Source organism: Dreissena polymorpha, chromosome 6, assembly GCF_020536995.1.
Source record: "Dreissena polymorpha isolate Duluth1 chromosome 6, UMN_Dpol_1.0, whole genome shotgun sequence".
Lineage (NCBI taxonomy): Eukaryota > Metazoa > Mollusca > Bivalvia > Myida > Dreissenidae > Dreissena > Dreissena polymorpha.
Genome location: NC_068360.1, coordinates 11,844,505 through 11,861,990, shown reverse-complemented (window position 1 = coordinate 11,861,990; position 17,486 = coordinate 11,844,505). Strand labels below are relative to the sequence as shown.

General features: G+C 36.7%; 1 protein-coding gene across 1 annotated transcript in view; it reads left to right on the top strand.

Annotated features, from left to right (window-relative positions):
* LOC127834681 (phosphatidylinositol 3,4,5-trisphosphate 5-phosphatase 2A-like) overlaps positions 1-17,486 on the top strand; it is a 63,734-nt gene that overhangs the window by 14,976 nt on the left and 31,272 nt on the right. The window contains exons 7-18 of the mRNA XM_052360704.1: positions 886-963; positions 1,706-1,855; positions 2,598-2,733; positions 3,907-4,104; positions 5,091-5,261; positions 6,797-6,940; positions 7,605-7,701; positions 10,946-11,090; positions 12,269-12,368; positions 13,514-13,605; positions 15,235-15,316; positions 15,835-15,980. Of these exons, the coding sequence (XP_052216664.1) occupies positions 886-963; positions 1,706-1,855; positions 2,598-2,733; positions 3,907-4,104; positions 5,091-5,261; positions 6,797-6,940; positions 7,605-7,701; positions 10,946-11,090; positions 12,269-12,368; positions 13,514-13,605; positions 15,235-15,316; positions 15,835-15,980 (1,539 nt within the window). The remainder of the gene's footprint in view (positions 1-885; positions 964-1,705; positions 1,856-2,597; positions 2,734-3,906; positions 4,105-5,090; positions 5,262-6,796; positions 6,941-7,604; positions 7,702-10,945; positions 11,091-12,268; positions 12,369-13,513; positions 13,606-15,234; positions 15,317-15,834; positions 15,981-17,486) is intronic.

Genomic DNA, 17,486 nt, shown 5'->3' with positions numbered 1-17,486 from the left:
ATCATGACTCGCAGATGACCCCTATTGATTTTCAGGTCACTAGGTCAAAGGTCAAGGTCACAGTGACAAAAATCGTATTCACACAATGGCTGCCACTACAACGGACAGCCCATATGGGGGGCATGCATGTATTTACAAACAGCCCTTGTTATTTAATTGGTTCGCAAAATATAATATTTAAGATGACTGGTCATATGGAATTTCAGTTGACTGGTTCTCGTCATATGATATTTCAGTTGACTGGTTCTCATCATATGATATTTCAGTTGACTGGTTCTCATCATTTGATATTTCAGTTGACTGGTTCTCATCATATGATATTTCAATTGATTGGTTCTCTTCATATGATATTTCAGTTGGCTGATTAATAACATATTATATTTCAGTTCATATAGAGTTTCAGTGGACTTGTTTGTGATCTATTTTAGTTGACAGATTAATGCCATATTCAGTTTCATTATTACCCCACAAATGAAGTTTAGGTGGGGGGTATAGAGGAGTGAGCTTGTCTGTCTGTCGGTCTGGTGGTCGGTCGGTCGGTCTGTTTTAAGTGTCTGCGCTCTCTATTTCAAGTTGTTGTCATCTGATCTTCACCAAACTTGGTCAGATGTTGTATCTAGATGATGTCTAGGTCAAGTTCGAATATGGGTCATGCCGGGTAAAAAATTAGGTCACGGGTCACTTAGTGTGTTTAAACATTGAGCATGGTGTCTGCTGTTTTTTGTGAAGACAACATGCAAAATATTCTGTGTCAATGCGGCATGTGGGGGTATTGGTCACGTTTGTGACAAAGCTCTAGTTTGCCTGGTAAACATGACATTCAGTTGGCTGATTAATCTCATGTAGGATTTTCAGTTGACTGGTTCCTCTGATGTGTTATTTCAGTTGACTGGTTCTGGCCTGCCCTCTCTGCTGGAACAGATGTCGCGTGTTAGGACCAAGGTGCTGAACATCCAGACAGAGGTACGGACACTGGTGGCCGCTTTCTGTGAAAATTGGGCTTAATGCATGAGTGTTGAGGGTCGTCCCTGATTAGCCTGCACGGGCTGATCAAAGTCTTAACTGTTGTGTTTTTTTTAAAGAAGAGAGCTCCTTGTAACAAAAACACCATGAAAGCTGAATTTTTTTGTTCCTGATTAGCCTGTCTACAGTGCACAGGCTAATCTGGGATGACAGTTTTCACACATGAAGCCCCGTTGTCCAAGAACAAGGCTCAGATATATTGATTAAAAGCGAGTCAGTTTTTACAAAGCTTTTCTTAACAAAGTTGCTCAGGGACACATTACGACTTAAATGAAATATATATGTCAGATAATCTTAATATCTGAAATTCTGTATTATTACATTAATTCTGAAATGTTATTTTTGAGTGATAAAGTAGATTATTTGCTTTGTTTGTTTCAGACTTAGAAGGTAAATATTAACTTGCCACAGGATAAGATTTTGCTTCATATAGGCCCTGTTCTGAGAAACTAGGTTGAATTTTTTTGCATAAAGTATTGTTCCAGATAAGACAACTTTTTGCTTAAACTAGATTTTTACTAAGAAGAGTATTGCCACTGAATCGCTTGTTCCAACTACACAGGCTAATCTCTGACATACATGTATATACTTTACCCTCGTGTATTAAGCCCCATCTTTCCAGAGCAGGGGTCATATATGTTTCTGTACTCTGGTCCCTGATGTACTGTTGTGTTTGATTCAGGCCCAGGAAACCATTCAACTGACCACAATTCCCTCGGAGTACGAGTTCCTGGACTGTCATGTCTCAGACAAGGAATTTGTCGGGGGCATAGTGGCCGGTCCTTTCCTCAAGTCCAAGTACCGACCTTACATTCCACAGAGCAAGTTTGAGGTATGTGTTTGTGCAACTGTGTGCAGATGGGTACATGACTTGAGAAATGTTTAACAAAGCTTTTGAAGTGTTGACACATGTATTTTGATTTCCTTTTTATTCTGAAATAAAAAATCTTAACATTGCTTCAGGTCAATTAAATGAACATGATGTTTCATGAACTGGACACTTAATTTTTTTTTAACTTAACTGAATGTGTACCTATGTAAATTTTATAAATGTGTACCTATTTTAATGATCAAAAGAGCTTGGTGCTTATGGGTGATATCTTTACTGTTTGTTCCTTACATCCTTACTGTATTAGGGATATTTCCTTACTGTTTGTTCCTAACATCCTTACTGTATTAGGGATATTTCCTTACTGTTTGTTCCTAACATCCTTACTGTATTAGGGATATTTCCTTACTGTTTGTTCCTAGCATCCTTACTGTATTAGGGATATTTCCTTACTGTTTGTTCCTAACATCCTTACTGTATTAGGGATATTTCCTTACTTTTTGTTCCTAACATCCTTACTGTATTAGGGATATTTCCTTACTGTTTGTTCCTAACATCCTTACTGTATTAGAGATATTTCCTTACTGTTTGTGGGACGAACAGATATTCAAATAATTTTTATTATCAGTTTATAAAAAAATTCAAATAATTGTTGCCATCTCTAATATTTACTGATATGCTGCAATCCGTCACCATGATATCCTCAAGCTTTCCTAAATTGTATGATGTTGATTTTTTTTCACAGGTTAAAAAGATCAAGCATGGGGGTAAAGCAATGTCGAAGATAACTTTGAATGTAGACCTGCAAACTGGCAAGTACTCCGTTCTAAAGTTGGCTGGCAAAGAGAACCTGGAGCATAGCTCCTTCGATCATGACAGAAGTAAGCTGGATTGTAATTGGTGTTTTTTTTCTAGCTCCTCTTGTAACAGAAACAAAGCTTGATTTGTATTGGATGTTTTTATGCCCCCAGATCGAAAGATCGGGGGCATATTGTTTTTGGCCTGTCTGTCAGTCTGTCTGTCTGTTTGTCATTCATTGTATGTAATTCCGTCCTTCTGCCCGTCCATCCAGCATATCTTGGGGGATTTACTTGAAACTTGGTATGAGTATATATATGGATAAGAGGATGATGCACGCCAAATGGCATTGCACACCATCCGATAATAACAGAGTTATGACCCTTTGTATCTTGAAAAAATGCTGTTTTTGTGTGTCCGGAGCCATATCTAGGAAGTGCTTTGATGGATTTCATTGAAACTTGGTATAAGTAAATATATGGATAAGAGGATGATGCAGGTTGGTGTTGTCCATCCATCCAGAAAACTTTTGTGTCCAGAAGTATAATGGCGGGGGATATCAATTTAACGAATTTGCTTGTTATTTCTAAAATAGCTGCAGTGTGACTTCAAAGCGCAGTTGTGGGCATTGTGTTTCACAAACACAGCTCTTGTTTTTAGCTCCTCTTTTAACAGAAGTAAGCTTGATTTCTGTTGGTTCTTTTTTGCTAGCTCCTTTTGTAACAGAAGTAAGCTGGATTTCTGCTGGTTGTTTATTAAAGGACCTTCTGTAACAGAAGTAATCTGGATTTCAATAGGTTGTTGCTTCTAGTTAATTATATTCTGATAACATTATAGACCATGAAATGAGGAAGCATTATATCTATTGAAAGTATTAGAACAATATATTTATATAATAGGATATAATTATGTCCTATATGGAAGCAGCTATGAATTGCAGTGTCCTAGATATTTCAAATTCTAATGTATTCACACATTTGTATCTAAAATGCCTACCTCTTTTCCTCTGAGAAGCAAAGTAAAATGGCTTTAAGCAATTAACATAAAACCACAAAATCCTGCGAGTGTCTTGAAGTCTGTTCAGGTTTTATGGTGTCTGCTGCTCATCAGTATCTTAAGAGTTGGAAATGAAGCCTCTAACACTTGAACCTTGTTAGGAAGATATTTTAATTCAATTTGATTGTTTAAGGGACTTTAAACATGTGAAAGTTCATATCTAAGTGGTAAAGGGTGGTGACTCCTTTTGTATGTTTCAGTTTTGCACCTGATTAAGAGCACGAAGCACAAGTGCAACTTGGACTTGATACTAGACGGCAAGAAGAAGCAGACGTACTCGTTTGCAGACCCTCATGCTCGAGAGAACTTCTGTCTGCAGATACGACAGATGAAGAACATGCACTCAACCGAGGCTGAGATCGATCAGATATCTCTGTTTGTTGGGACATGGAACATGGGTATGTCTGTTTGTTGGGACATGGAACATGGGTATGTCTGTTTGTTGGGACATGGGTATGTCTGTTTGTTGGGACATGGAACATGAGTATGTCTGTTTGTTGGGACTTGGAACATGGGTATGTCTTTTTGTTGGGACATGGGTATGTCTGTTTGTTGGGACATGGAACATGAGTATGTCTGTTTGTTGGGACTTGGAACATGGGTATGTCTGTTTGTTGGGACATGGAACATGGGTATGTCTGTTTGTTGGGACATGGAACATGGGTATGTCTGTTTGTTGGGACATGGGTATGAATGTAGGATGTTTTTCAGTTCAACAGGAAATAGTAATATCAGTTTATGTTAAGAAATATTAAATGAAAACAACCATAAAGCAATCATATTTTCAGTAAAATAAAAAAAACTGTTTGATACCAAGATGATAAAAATTTTGGACACAAAAAGAAACAGAAAACAAATATTTTACACATATTTAGGTCAAGTGCTCATCACATCATTATAGTCAAGTCAAAAGTTGAAAATCATATTCATTTCCACTAAAATTGAAGTGTTGTAATAATTTGTTTACTTATTTCTTTTAAAATTGGGTCGTAGAGGTATGACTAACAGAAAATCAGGTTTTTGCCTAATCTTTTTGTAATATAGCATGCTCGGCACAAATCAAATGACATCTTGGCAAGCCTCGCCAGTTATTTTATTCCATACCTGATATATTACAAAACCCTTAGGCAAAACCTGTTATTCTCTTTGTATATTTCCCCTGTTATTCTCTATGTATATTTCCCCACCTGTTATTCTCTATGTATATTTCCCCCACCTGTTATTCTCTATGTATATTTCCCCACCTAATATTCTCTATGTATATTTCCCCACCTGTTATTCTCTATGTATATTTCCCCACCTGTTATTCTGTATGTATATTTCCCCACCTGTTATTCTATATGTATATTTCCCCACCTGTTATTCTCTATGTATATTTCCCCAGGTGATGCGTCCATCAATCAGAGTCTCAGCACGTGGCTAAAGTGCACGGGGTCGGGTGCCTCGCGGGACCGGGTGCTGGGAGTTATCCCCCATGATGTGTACGTCGTGGGCACACAGGAGTCCAGCACCACGGAGAAGGACTGGGTCAGTCAGCTGAAGGCAGGACTCAAAGGTAGGGAACTGTGGGGTCTATTTCTTTTTTTATCCCCTGCCAAAGGTGGAGGAACATTTTATTTGAGTTGTTTATCTGTCAGTCTGTCCTTCAGTCCGTCTGTCTGTCTTTCTTAAAATTTATTTATGGTTGGGGATATCAATTTATTTATGGATGGGAATATCAATACAACAAATTTTCTTGTTCCAAATGTTACCATACAAAGGCCCTCAAATGTCTAGGGGATGCTACTGAATATATCGATTATTGGGACAGACTTTCTTGAGTCATCTGTGTGAAAGAGACATCCTGAAACAGATCTCTGGACATACATTAAAGACGCAGACATTAATTTAATTTAGCGTGAACACTTGAAGTTTCAGTAGATTGTTTTCAGGTGTGTGTCAGCTGCTCCAGATAAGCACTTGAACTTGTGGAAAATGTTTGCATAATTAACAAAAAGTTTTTTTAGTTAATGGTGATTTACACATTGACATACACCAAAAGATTACAGTTCTTGTAATTGTATACTGATGGGATCTTTAAGCTAATAAATAAAACAAGACTATTGCCAAGCAATATATGTCCCCTACCGGCTCCACCATCTAAAGCGTTGAATTTCTCACTCTTGTTTCAGCATGTGTCAATTCCTCACTCTTGTTCCAGCATTTGTCCTAGGAAAGGGTTGAATTCCTCCCTCTTGTTTCAGCATGTGTGAATTCCTCACTCTTGTTTCAGCATGTGTCCTTGTGGACATGGTGGTAAAGGGTTGAATTTTTCACTCTTGTTTCAGCATGTGTCAATTCCTCACTCTTGTTCCAGCATGTGTCCTTGGAAAGGGTTGAATTCTTCCCTCTTGTTTCAGTGTGTGTTCTTGGAAAGGGTTTAATTTCTCCCTCTTGTTTCAGTGTGTGTCCTTGGAAAGGGTTGAATTTCTCACTCTTGTTTCAGCATGTGTCAATTCCTCACTCTTGTTCCAGCATGTGTCCTTGAAAAGGGTTAAATTCCTCCCTCTTGTTTCAGTGTGTGTCCTTGGAAAGGGTTGAATTCCTCCCTCTTGTTTCAGTGTGTGTCCTAGGAAAGGGCTGAATTCCTCCCTCTTGTTTCAGCATGTGTGAATTCCTTACTCTTGTTTCAGCATGTGTCCTTGTGGACATGGTGGTAAAGGGTTGAATTTTTCACTCTTGTTTCAGCATGTGTCAATTCCTCACTCTTGTTCCAGCATGTGTCCTTGGAAAGGGTTGAATTCTTCCCTCTTGTTTCAGTGTGTGTCCTTGGAAAGGGTTTAATTCCTCCCTCTTGTTTCAGTGTGTGTCCTTGGAAAGGGTTGAATTTCTCACTCTTGTTTCAGCATGTGTCAATTCCTCACTCTTGTTCCAGCATGTGTCCTTGAAAAGAGTTAAATTCCTCCCTCTTGTTTCAGTGTGTGTCCTTGGAAAGGGTTGAATTCCTCACTCTTGTTTCAGTGTGTGTCCTTGGAAAGGGTTGAATTCATCACTCTTATGTTTCAGCATGTGTCCTTGGAAAGGGTTGAATTCATCACTCTCTTGTTTCAGCATGTGTCCTGGTGGACATGGAGCTGGTGGAAGTCTGCTCTCTGTGGGGCATACGTCTTGCCATCCTGTGTAAGCCTGAACACAAGGCACACATCACAAGGGTGCAGCGCAGCTCTGTGAGGACTGGCATTGCAAATGCTTTAGGTACGAGTTTTATGTAGCATATCATCAATGCAACCATCAATACTGTAAGTATTTTAATTGCAAATTCTTTAGGTATGAGTTTTATGTAGCATATCATCAATGCAACCATCAATACTGTAAGTATTTTAATTGCAAATGCTTTAGGTACGAGTTTTATGTAGCATATCATCAATGCAACCATCAATACTGTAAGTATTTTATTTGCAAACGCTTTTAGGTACGTGTTTTATATTTCATACAATCAATACATATGAAAGTATTGTGGACAGCTTCAAGTGGATGGAGTATATTACATATGATAATGTTTTTCATAATAACGCGTGTACAGTTGTGCATAGCTAATCTGTATGTAACAAATGGCTAGGATGCATTATTCCATTTAAAAAAAAATCAACTTGGTTTTGGTGCTTAAATAAAATTCAATCCACTGTGGAAATTTGAAAAAAAGTACAATACTGTAAAGGTATTAACTGTATTATGTAACTTGTGGTACATGTATATGAATAAAATCAAGTATAAATATAGATCTGTAGGAATCAGTTCATGCTCATTATTTATACATAAATACTGAGTTAAGAGTGTTATATTAATGTTAATACAATTTCTTCAAGAATGGCAACATTAATGTCACCATTCTGTAATTCATTGTATATGTCGTTTCTAGGCAACAAAGGGGCGGTGGCAATTTCCTTCTACTTCAACGGTACTTCGTTCTGTTTCATCAATACTCATTTGACATCTGGAGACGAGCGGTGTAACAGGTATGGGAATCATGATGTTTAATTGTGGGATATTTTGTTAGATGTATTCTGCCTTTTAAATTGTACCTTTAAAATTCATATTAAATGTTGACAAAATAATGATTGTGTTTCTTTATTATATACATTTTACCAGAATAGTAATCGGACTGGCATTATATACATATTGCATGATAAGGTAAACCTGTCATGCAACAGTATTTTTTATGGTTGACAAAATGCATCATCCTTCAATAATGCGATATGAATTTGTTAAGATTTTGCCTGTTAGTATAACTAAATAGTAAAAAGATATTTAAGAGTAAAAAACTGCCCATTTTATGTATCAATGTTCTGTCCCTAATCATATTGTAAACACAGACACTTTTCAAATTATTAAAGCTAAGGTCTAGTGTTGTTTAAGAACAACCCCATATCAAATATACACTTAAATGATTCTTCATGGATGAATTAAGTTTCTAGAAGAGTTTTTTGAATGCTAAGTTTTAAATGTATGCAGGCTGTCAAGCGGTCATACTTTTTCCTACTTTTTCCTACTATATCCTTCTTTTTCATCAGGATCCTACTTTTTCCTATTTTTTTACCAAATCTTCCTACTATTCCTACTTTTTCATTTTCAATGGAGAATATTTTTATTTAAAGAGTTTATTTAGTAAACTTGCAGGATGAATGAATCTATGGCATGACTGTATCCCTGTTAATGTGCATTCATCTAGATGAGACCTGACAACCCATGCTGACTGTCTGCTAGCACCTCTTCAGGAGCATAAATATTTATTTCTTATGTAACTTTTAAAATTATTGACAAGTTTTTTTTTGAAGTAACGATAGTGCCTTGGTTACTTCCTTAGCATTTGTACACTGCAGACTTCACTACCTTACACAGTTCCCAGTGATGCAAGAGCTGAGGGAACCCATTGTTTATTCCAGTTTTATTTTGTTTCCATTGACAACAATTTGACCAAACCTTATGCATGTATACATGATATTGCTGTTTGGAATTTAGAGTTATAGAGATACATGTATTGTATGAGTGGTTATGTAATATGGAATTTATTAAACAAGTTATTGGAAAAAAGATCAAACTGATGCTTTGCCGAGTTTTCATCATTTACAAATATAATGTAATAAATTCTGTATTACATGACAACGGATATGATGTTCTATTGATATCATAGGTACATCATGTTTAGTAATTAAAGATAAATGCACAGAGCTTTAATGCCTTGATACATTTTTATGCCCCCGGTAGGGTGGCATATTGCAGTTGTACTGTCAGTTTGTCTGTCTGTCTGTGTGTGTGTGTCCGTCCGAAAACTTTAATATGGGCCATAACTTTTGCAATATTGAAGATAGCAACTTGATATTTGGCATGCATGTGTATCTCATGAAGCTGCACATTTTGAGTGGTGAAAGGTGAAGGTCATCCTTCAAGGTCAAAAGTAAAAAAATACAATCCAAGGGAAGTAATAAGCTTTAAAAGGGAGATAATTTCTAAACCTGCCAAATGATATATTGAAATTTTATTTCAAAGCTGCGCAATAGTGGGCATTGTGTTCAGGTCGGGCTACCGTAACCTTGTGAAGAGGCCAGTAGGACCTGTAAATAAACTCTGAAACACACACACGGGCATTGTGTTTCGGACAAACACAATTCTTGTCTAATGATGCCATAGCTAGTGAGGTAACTTCAAGGTGTTAAAGCGAAGTATTAAAATTATAAAACGGCATTATTACACTCCCGCAAAGTCATCAATAATGTAAAAGCCATTATTTGAAACTGGAATAAACAATGCAGTGCAACTGTTTCATTGCCCAATCAATGCTGTCATAAAAGATGTAAGGTGATAAGGTCCTATCTCCAGTTGCATAATCTGCTCTGCAATGACCAGTCATTTTGAATGTAACTTAAGTCATTATAACTGCACCCTATTGTAAATTTAAAGGTTTCACAATGTAGCTGTAGCAGAGCATTTACACTGCTTTATATACTAGTATTAATCTTGTAAAACAAGTTGGTGTATCACTAAATAAATTTGGTCTTCTGCTTAAGGATATAACATGCACAATATAATTACCAATTTTTATATAGATACACAGAAGACCTCTAACCACTTATTTGATGATACACCAAAATGAACAGCATCTAATTACATGTATACTTCTTTATCAGGGTAGCTTTGCTTGAAACTTAATTATCATAGATACACTATAAGTGCTAAAATTCCTAGTGGGAAAACAAAGTTTAACCCTTCATGGATGGAGAAGTTGGACAACAGTGGAAAAACACTGGGATCATGGTGCAAGAGAGATACCGGCAATTAGTTTGCAAGATATTGTACTGTCTGAATGAAGTCCATCTTGTAGTAATTCTGGTGCTAATCAACTTATAAGTCATGCAGATGGATAAAAACACAAGGAAAACATGAAATACATGCATGATAATTCACAAAAGCGTTTGATTGGAAGTATCCAAAAGCCAAGCAGCTCTCAGGGTTGTAAGGAAAAATCTATCTGTATGCAAGTACATCCATCACACAAGGAACAGGTACAAAAGGCTGAAATCTTCTGGGCCCTTTAGGTAGCTTCAAGTGGGTATCCATACAGAACATGTGATGGCTTTCCTGCTCTGTTTCAAGCTATGTTTCCTGGACCTGTGTCTAAAAAATAAGTATTATGTATTCCTACTTTTGAGGGAAAAGTTCCTACTTTTTCCTACTTTTTTCCTACTTTTCTTGCAAAAGTAGTTCCTATTTTTTCCAACTTTTTGAAAAAAGGTCACTTGACAGCCTGTGTATGCCAAATTGTGAAGAAATCAGTTAATAATTAATCTAGACAAAAAATGTAACTGGTGCATTAGTAGTTTTATTGAGTGCAATAAGAAATGTAACTTTTGCATTGGAAAGTTTATTTAGTGTAATAAACAGTGTAAATGTTGCATTAGAAATTTTATTGAGTGTAATAAATATTGTTACTTTTGCAATCTTACAAACGTAGGTCTAAGTTTGTTGGCGGCAGTGGTTGCTCTGAAATTTATGCTGAAAATTACTCATTAGTGTTCAGTGCAATAAGTATGAAACAATAATGAAATGTTCGTAGACATAAACTGAGGGTTCACTTCAGGTTTTTGTGAAATTGCAGTTATTTTTCTTGGAACATGCACTGTCATATGACCGGTCTTACTTTTGAAGTTCAAATTTTCTGTTCAGCATGCAGACAAATGTTTTGAAACAAAACCAAAATTTCAGGAGGAACCAGAATTTCCGTGACATTGTGAAGAACCTGACCTTGAATCTGGGTCAGAAGCACCTGTCACTGTTCGACATCACAAGTCAGTTCCAACACGTGTTCTGGCTGGGTGATCTCAACTATAGAATCGAGGAGGATATAAAGGTGAGGGCATGAGTTGTTTATGCTTTGGAAAAGGGTCTTATACCTATTGGTATCAAAGTGTGAGCTTTGAATTGTTAAGCCTTGCAATTGGGAAAAATGAATTTTAATGTTGTTCTATTTGTATCAAACGCATTTGTTATTAAGCATTTACACTCTCCAGGGGCAAAGCTGCTATTAGGCACAGCAGGCCCGGGCCTACAACTTTGTTTGAAACATGAAAAAAATAAAACAAATCAACTTCGAAAAAGGTATTAAATGTTGACCCTGGGGAGGGTGAGGTGTTAGAAATCTGCATTTCATATTGACATAATCCTCAAACAATGAATTGTGGTCGTGTTTAAAGGACATATCTTCCAATTATCAACTCTACTTCTTTCTATGTGTATAGATTCTAACTCGCTTCCAAAAAACAGTAAATTATCAAAGAAAAACAGGCCAAAGTCTTAAATTTTCATATCTTATTATTTGTCTAGATATGCTTGAAAGCCCACCACAGGGGTTATAGGATTTAAAACATTTCAGGGGGATGACCCCCGGACCCTCCGTTTTTATGTGTCATATCCGAGCCTACAGCTCCAAAAATGCTAGCTACGCCCCTGCCCTCTGATTGTGTAATGTTTCTCATTCTGACAATATTTTGGGTTGCGGTATTTGTCTGTCAAAATCAGGACCCTCTTAAACATGTGTAAGGAAAACACTCCCTCTCTGACTTCTGCAACATATGATATTATCATTCATCGTCGTCCCTCCTCCCTCCGTTCCATCCTTCCATGTATCTATTTGTATAAACTTGGCTTATTTCAGTATGCAGGGCCATAGCTGTCATGACATATATTATGAACTCATTATCTTCAAGAAGTTTCATGATTTTTTTCGTGTGTTTTTTTTCTGCAAGCTGTTGTGTGTGTTTTTTATATCAAAGATGCAAATAAAAGGAAAATAAATTGAAAAATAAAATGCTAGATAAGGGTTTTAGTGATACATGTTTAAGTGATAAGTGTTTTAGTGATACATGTATGTGTTTTTATGATAAGTGTTTAAGTGATAAGTGTCTTAGCATGTTAAAGTAGGTAGGATGAAAGTGTGAAACACTTGCCTAGGCTTGTTGGTCAGGTTTTCTATGCCTCTCTTGTGTTTTACACAAAGCTTGTATTCTCCATGTATGTTTGTGTATGCAGATGATCCTGCGCAAGGTCCATGAGAAGGATATAGGGTTCCTTATGGAGAGAGACCAGCTGAGGAAACAGCAGAAACATAAGACCGCTTTCAGCGGCTTCCGTAAGCACATACAGTACACTGTTTAACCTTTATAATAAATTTTCAGGACAGGGATGGTTGATTTTGTATGGATTTGCCAGTAAAAATGGAGAATCCAATGATTTCCAAATACAATAACGTATCCCTTTCTCAATGTGTTAAGGAACATCCAAGCTTGGGTGAAGGAAGTTCAGGTGTTGGGGTGTGGGTAGGGTTATTAAGAAAAAAAGTGATGATAGCTAGGCCTGTGTTCATGTCCTAATATCATGTTTTATTATATACCTGTTTAATGCTTTTAACAAAATACATGTTTTATCAATTGTTGAAATAAATCCCGTATTATGCTACTCGCTGTTTTCCGATTCCGTATTACCATACTATAGCCATACTACTTTCTTCAACCCATTTAATGACGTCACATAACGCGCACCAAAAGTAGGAGAACCCATATTTTATATTACGAAATATATTACGTAGAACATCGTGTGACGTCATTTCTGTGATGAAACACAATAGGTTTTTTTAAACTCTTTGGAATTAAAGGACATGTCAGAAGTGGTGTTTTTTAACAGCAAACTATTTGTTTAAAACATCGCACGAATGCAAAACGTATTTCTGAGTGTGTGTTCATCATGCATAAATGTAGAATAAAATAGTGTGCTTTAAACTAAGTTTTGATAAAAAACATGGACTAATAGAAGTTGAAGTGCATATCGTTTCAATGTTTTTGTTATAAACATTGGATTTAAGTTGTCAACTTAATTGTTATAAACATTTAATTAATGATGTTATTAAGGTTAGCGTGTCAGAAACCTGTGTTTTCCTGGTTCAAATGTTTGCATGTTAATTTACATAAACTGTATTCATATGCGTCTTAAATTAACTACGGCATATAGTTCTAGTCATTGTTTTGTCAGTTTTGTTAAAGCAAAAAAATACAATTGTTAACTGTTTTCGTTAGTTGTTGTATATAAATAAAGGAATATTACTCTAATCAATTGTTCCAAGAGTTTGTATCACTCTAGTGGCTTGTGCTATTTCGCATGACACTCGAGGCTCCGCCTCTCCTGTGATACGTCATCACACAAGCCACTCGACTGATATATACTCTTGGAACAATTGACTAGTGTAATACATGTATTCTGTATGTATTATTTCATTTGCAGAGGAAGCAGAAGTTACATTTTTGCCAACATATCGACTGGAAAGAAATGTTCCTGGTAACAAATATGCCTGGAAAAAAGTCAAGACCACAGGGGTAAGTCTGTTGTACTTGACATACATTGGGATCAATGTATGACCATTTTATCAGATTTTTATTCGCCCGTTTTTTCTAAACGGGATGAATTATAGTTTTACCCTATGCGGTGGGCGGGGGGCGTCCACAGCAGTGTCCGCTCTCTAATTATCCCCCGCCATAGGCGGAGGGATATTGTTTTGGCGTTGTCTTTCTGTCCGTCTGTCCATCCGTCCGGAGCCATATCTTGAAAGTGCTCTGGCGGATTTCATTGAAACTTTGATATCCCCAGCAATAGGCTGAGGGATATTGTTTTGGCGTTGTCCGTCCTTCCTTTCTTCCGTCTGTCCGTCTGGAGCCATATCTTGGAAGTGCTTTGGCGGATTTTATTGAAACTTGGTATGAGTATGTATATGGATAAGAGGATGATGCATGCAAAATGGCATTGTACATCATCTGTTAATAACAATGGCCCTTTGTATCTTGAAAAAATGCTTTTTTGAGTGTCAAATATAATACATTTGTGTCCAGAAGCATATAATTTGCGGGGGATATCAATTCAACGAATTTGCTTGTTCAAAAAGTTTTCATCAGATCTTCACTTAACTTGGTCAGAAGTTGTATCTAGACAATTTCTAGGTCAAGTTTGAATATGGGTCATGCCAGGTCAAAAACTAGGTCATGGGGTCACTTAGTGCATTTCAAGGATTTAGCATGGTGTCCGCTCTCTAATTGAAGTAGTTTTCATCCGATCTTCACCAACTTTGGTCAGAAGTTGTGCCTAAATGATATCTAGTTCAAGTTCAAAATATGGGTCATGCCAGGTCAAAAACTAGGTCATGAGGTCACTTTGTGCATTTCAAGCATTTAGCATGGTGTCGGCTTTCTAATTGAAGTAGTTTTCATCCGATCTTCACCAACTTTTTTTGGAAGCTGTGTCTAGATGATATGTAGATCAAGTTTAAAGATGGGTCATGGTAAAGTTATCAAGTTGTCCAAAACCCTGTGACAGTTTGGCACTCTTGTTCAAGCTTGTATCATACCAGAAGGAGGACGGTATATTGGAGTCACCTTGTCAATAAGATGGTTGTTCAAACTTGTATCATACCAGAAGTAGGACGGTATATTGGAGTCACCTTGTCAATAAGATGGTTGTTCAAACTTGTATCATACCAGAAGGAGGACGGTATATTGGAGTCACCTTGTCCATAAGATGGTTGTTCAAACTTGTATCATACCAGAAGGAGGACAGTATATTGGAGTCTCCTTGTCCATAAGATGGTTGTTCGGACTTCTACAAAAAATTATTTTGAGCAAACTTCTAAATTTTGCAAGCAATTAATTTGAAATTTAAATGTGTCATCACCATGAGTATAGATATGCAAGACACAGTTTTCAAATGCAGTAATCCAAGTATTCCCCAGTTATTGGCCTAGTATATGGTACACCTCTGACAAAGAAGTGCCAGGGTTTTAGTGAGTTATATATGTTTAAGTCACATCTCAGAATTCAACAATCACATATGATTTGGTTTTGTGCTGATAACACTATTTTTTACAAAGCATATATGTCTCCTTGTGTTTAGTTTCTTTGTGTTGATAAGTTATATATTTGTTGACAGGTGTTGATAAGTAATACATTTGTATACAGGTGCGAATCAATGCTCCATCTTACTGTGACCGTGTGCTGTGGAAGTCCTATCCTGGAACCTTTGTGGAAAACGTAGCATATGGTATGCACCTATTTTGCATAATCTAGTGAAAAAGGTATATAAGCATAATTACTGACAAAATTGTAATGAGTGCATTGGGTGTGTTATTATTGTTCTAAATGATTATCATATAGTTAGTGCCTTAACTGTGCTTTTTATATGACTGATAATCAGGTACATAATACCATAGGTGTGAGGTGTGTTATTACTTTGATTACTGATAATTGTGTAATCAATGCATTAGGTGTGAGGTTTGTTATTATTGCTATTACTGATAATCATGTAACCATGTAGCAAGTTCCTCAGTAGTGATGTTATTCCTATTATTATTACTGATGGTGTAGCTTGGCTGCTAGTTCAGTTGGACAAACAGAGGACTGGCATCAAAGATTCATGAGTTTCTAAGTTACTAAGGGCTCAAACAGGTCAAACGATTTCTTTGGGTTGGGTCACAAGTTTTTAGTGGTAACTTACTGCCATTACATAACTAGTATACACATCTAAACAAACAAAATTGACTTTGTATTGAAATTCTGCAGGCTGTTCTGATGCCATACTCAGCAGCGACCACAGGCCCGTGTTTTCCTCGTTCAATGTTGGGATATCCTCTGAGTTCATTCAGACACGACAGTCCCTCTCAGAAATGGCTCCCGTCACCATCGTGTTCAACACAGTGGAAGCACAGGTACTGGTGAATTGTAATACGTGTAACATCATTTTAAATGTCTATGCTATGTAAAGGCATAAAACATATTATGATACTTAACCAAATTATCCCCCGCCATAGATGGAGGGTATTTTGTTTTGGCGTTGTCTGTCCTTTCGTCTTTCCATCCGTCTTTCCGTCCGTCCGGAGCCATATCTTGTAAGGGCTTTGGCGGATTTCATTGAAACTTGGTATCAGTAAATATATAGATAAGAGGATGATGCAAGCCAAATGGCATTGTACATTATCTGTTAATAACGGAGTAATGGCCCTTTGTATCTTGAAAAAATGCTTTTTTGAGTGTCAAATATAACACTTTTTTGTCCAGAAGCATATTTGCGGGGATATCAATTCAACGAATTTGCTTGTTAATTATGAATTGAAGAGTTTGAAAAACAAGCATACACAAACTACTTCTGATAGATAGCAATTAACCAATATGCTATTAATTTAAGCAACACACAATAACTGCCCCAAAATCAAGAACAGTAAGCAATAAACATGAAATCCTATTTATTCTTAAATTTTCACATGTATTCCGTGTTCCATAATGTCAAAGTTGAATCGAAGGAAATTGTAATAAGGGTATGTTTGTATGCATACATGCCGTACGTCCCGGATTGTTTGGGACAGTCCTGGAAATGAAGAACTTGTCCCGCTGTCCCGTAAATCTGTCAAATGTCCCCGAATTTACAAAATCCATATATACATGTACCTTATCTTAGGCTAAACTGCACCTCAAATCTGTGTATATCTGCAGAGTCTCCATGACACTGCCTACCCGAATAGGCAGACTACGCTACGTGTCAAAATCGATCAATTAACAGGGGTCCTGTTTTCATATTGATTGTCTCACGTTCGCGGTCAAACTGCAAAGGCGGCATTGTTTAATGTGGTTGTTAATTGACTTTAATCTACTACATCATTATTTCCCGCTGCGTAAGGGCAAAGGATAGTTGTTCACACATCTGAAGTCCAACATCGCTGAGTAAAAATTAAAAGCAGTTCATGTTCGCTAATGTGTGACTGTCCGGATTTTAAGTTTACGATCTACCGGTACTGTTTTGTTGTATTTGTTTTATTGTGATTGGTTGTATGTATTGTGAATTGATTTGAGTTGACGATCTAACGGTACTGTATTGTTGTATTTTTTATTATATAAATGTTATAAATGAATAAAGGCGTATCAACAACTACGCGTTACACACCGGTCTTAATAACAATAACGCAGTGATGTCACCATCTATGTTTAAAACGCTTACACTGAAAACACGTGGCTTGTATCTAGTAACGGAAGAAGTAATGTTTAATTTGACGTTAATAGATCATGTGTATTTCGGATAGGCTTTCGAACTTTTGCAATTATTATGCGAAACAAAAAAAAACGTACCAAAAATGCATATGTCTATAAATATCACTACATTTTATACATGTCCCGGAAAATTGGCAAAAGTCCCGGACAATTTAACTCAATGTCCCGGAATT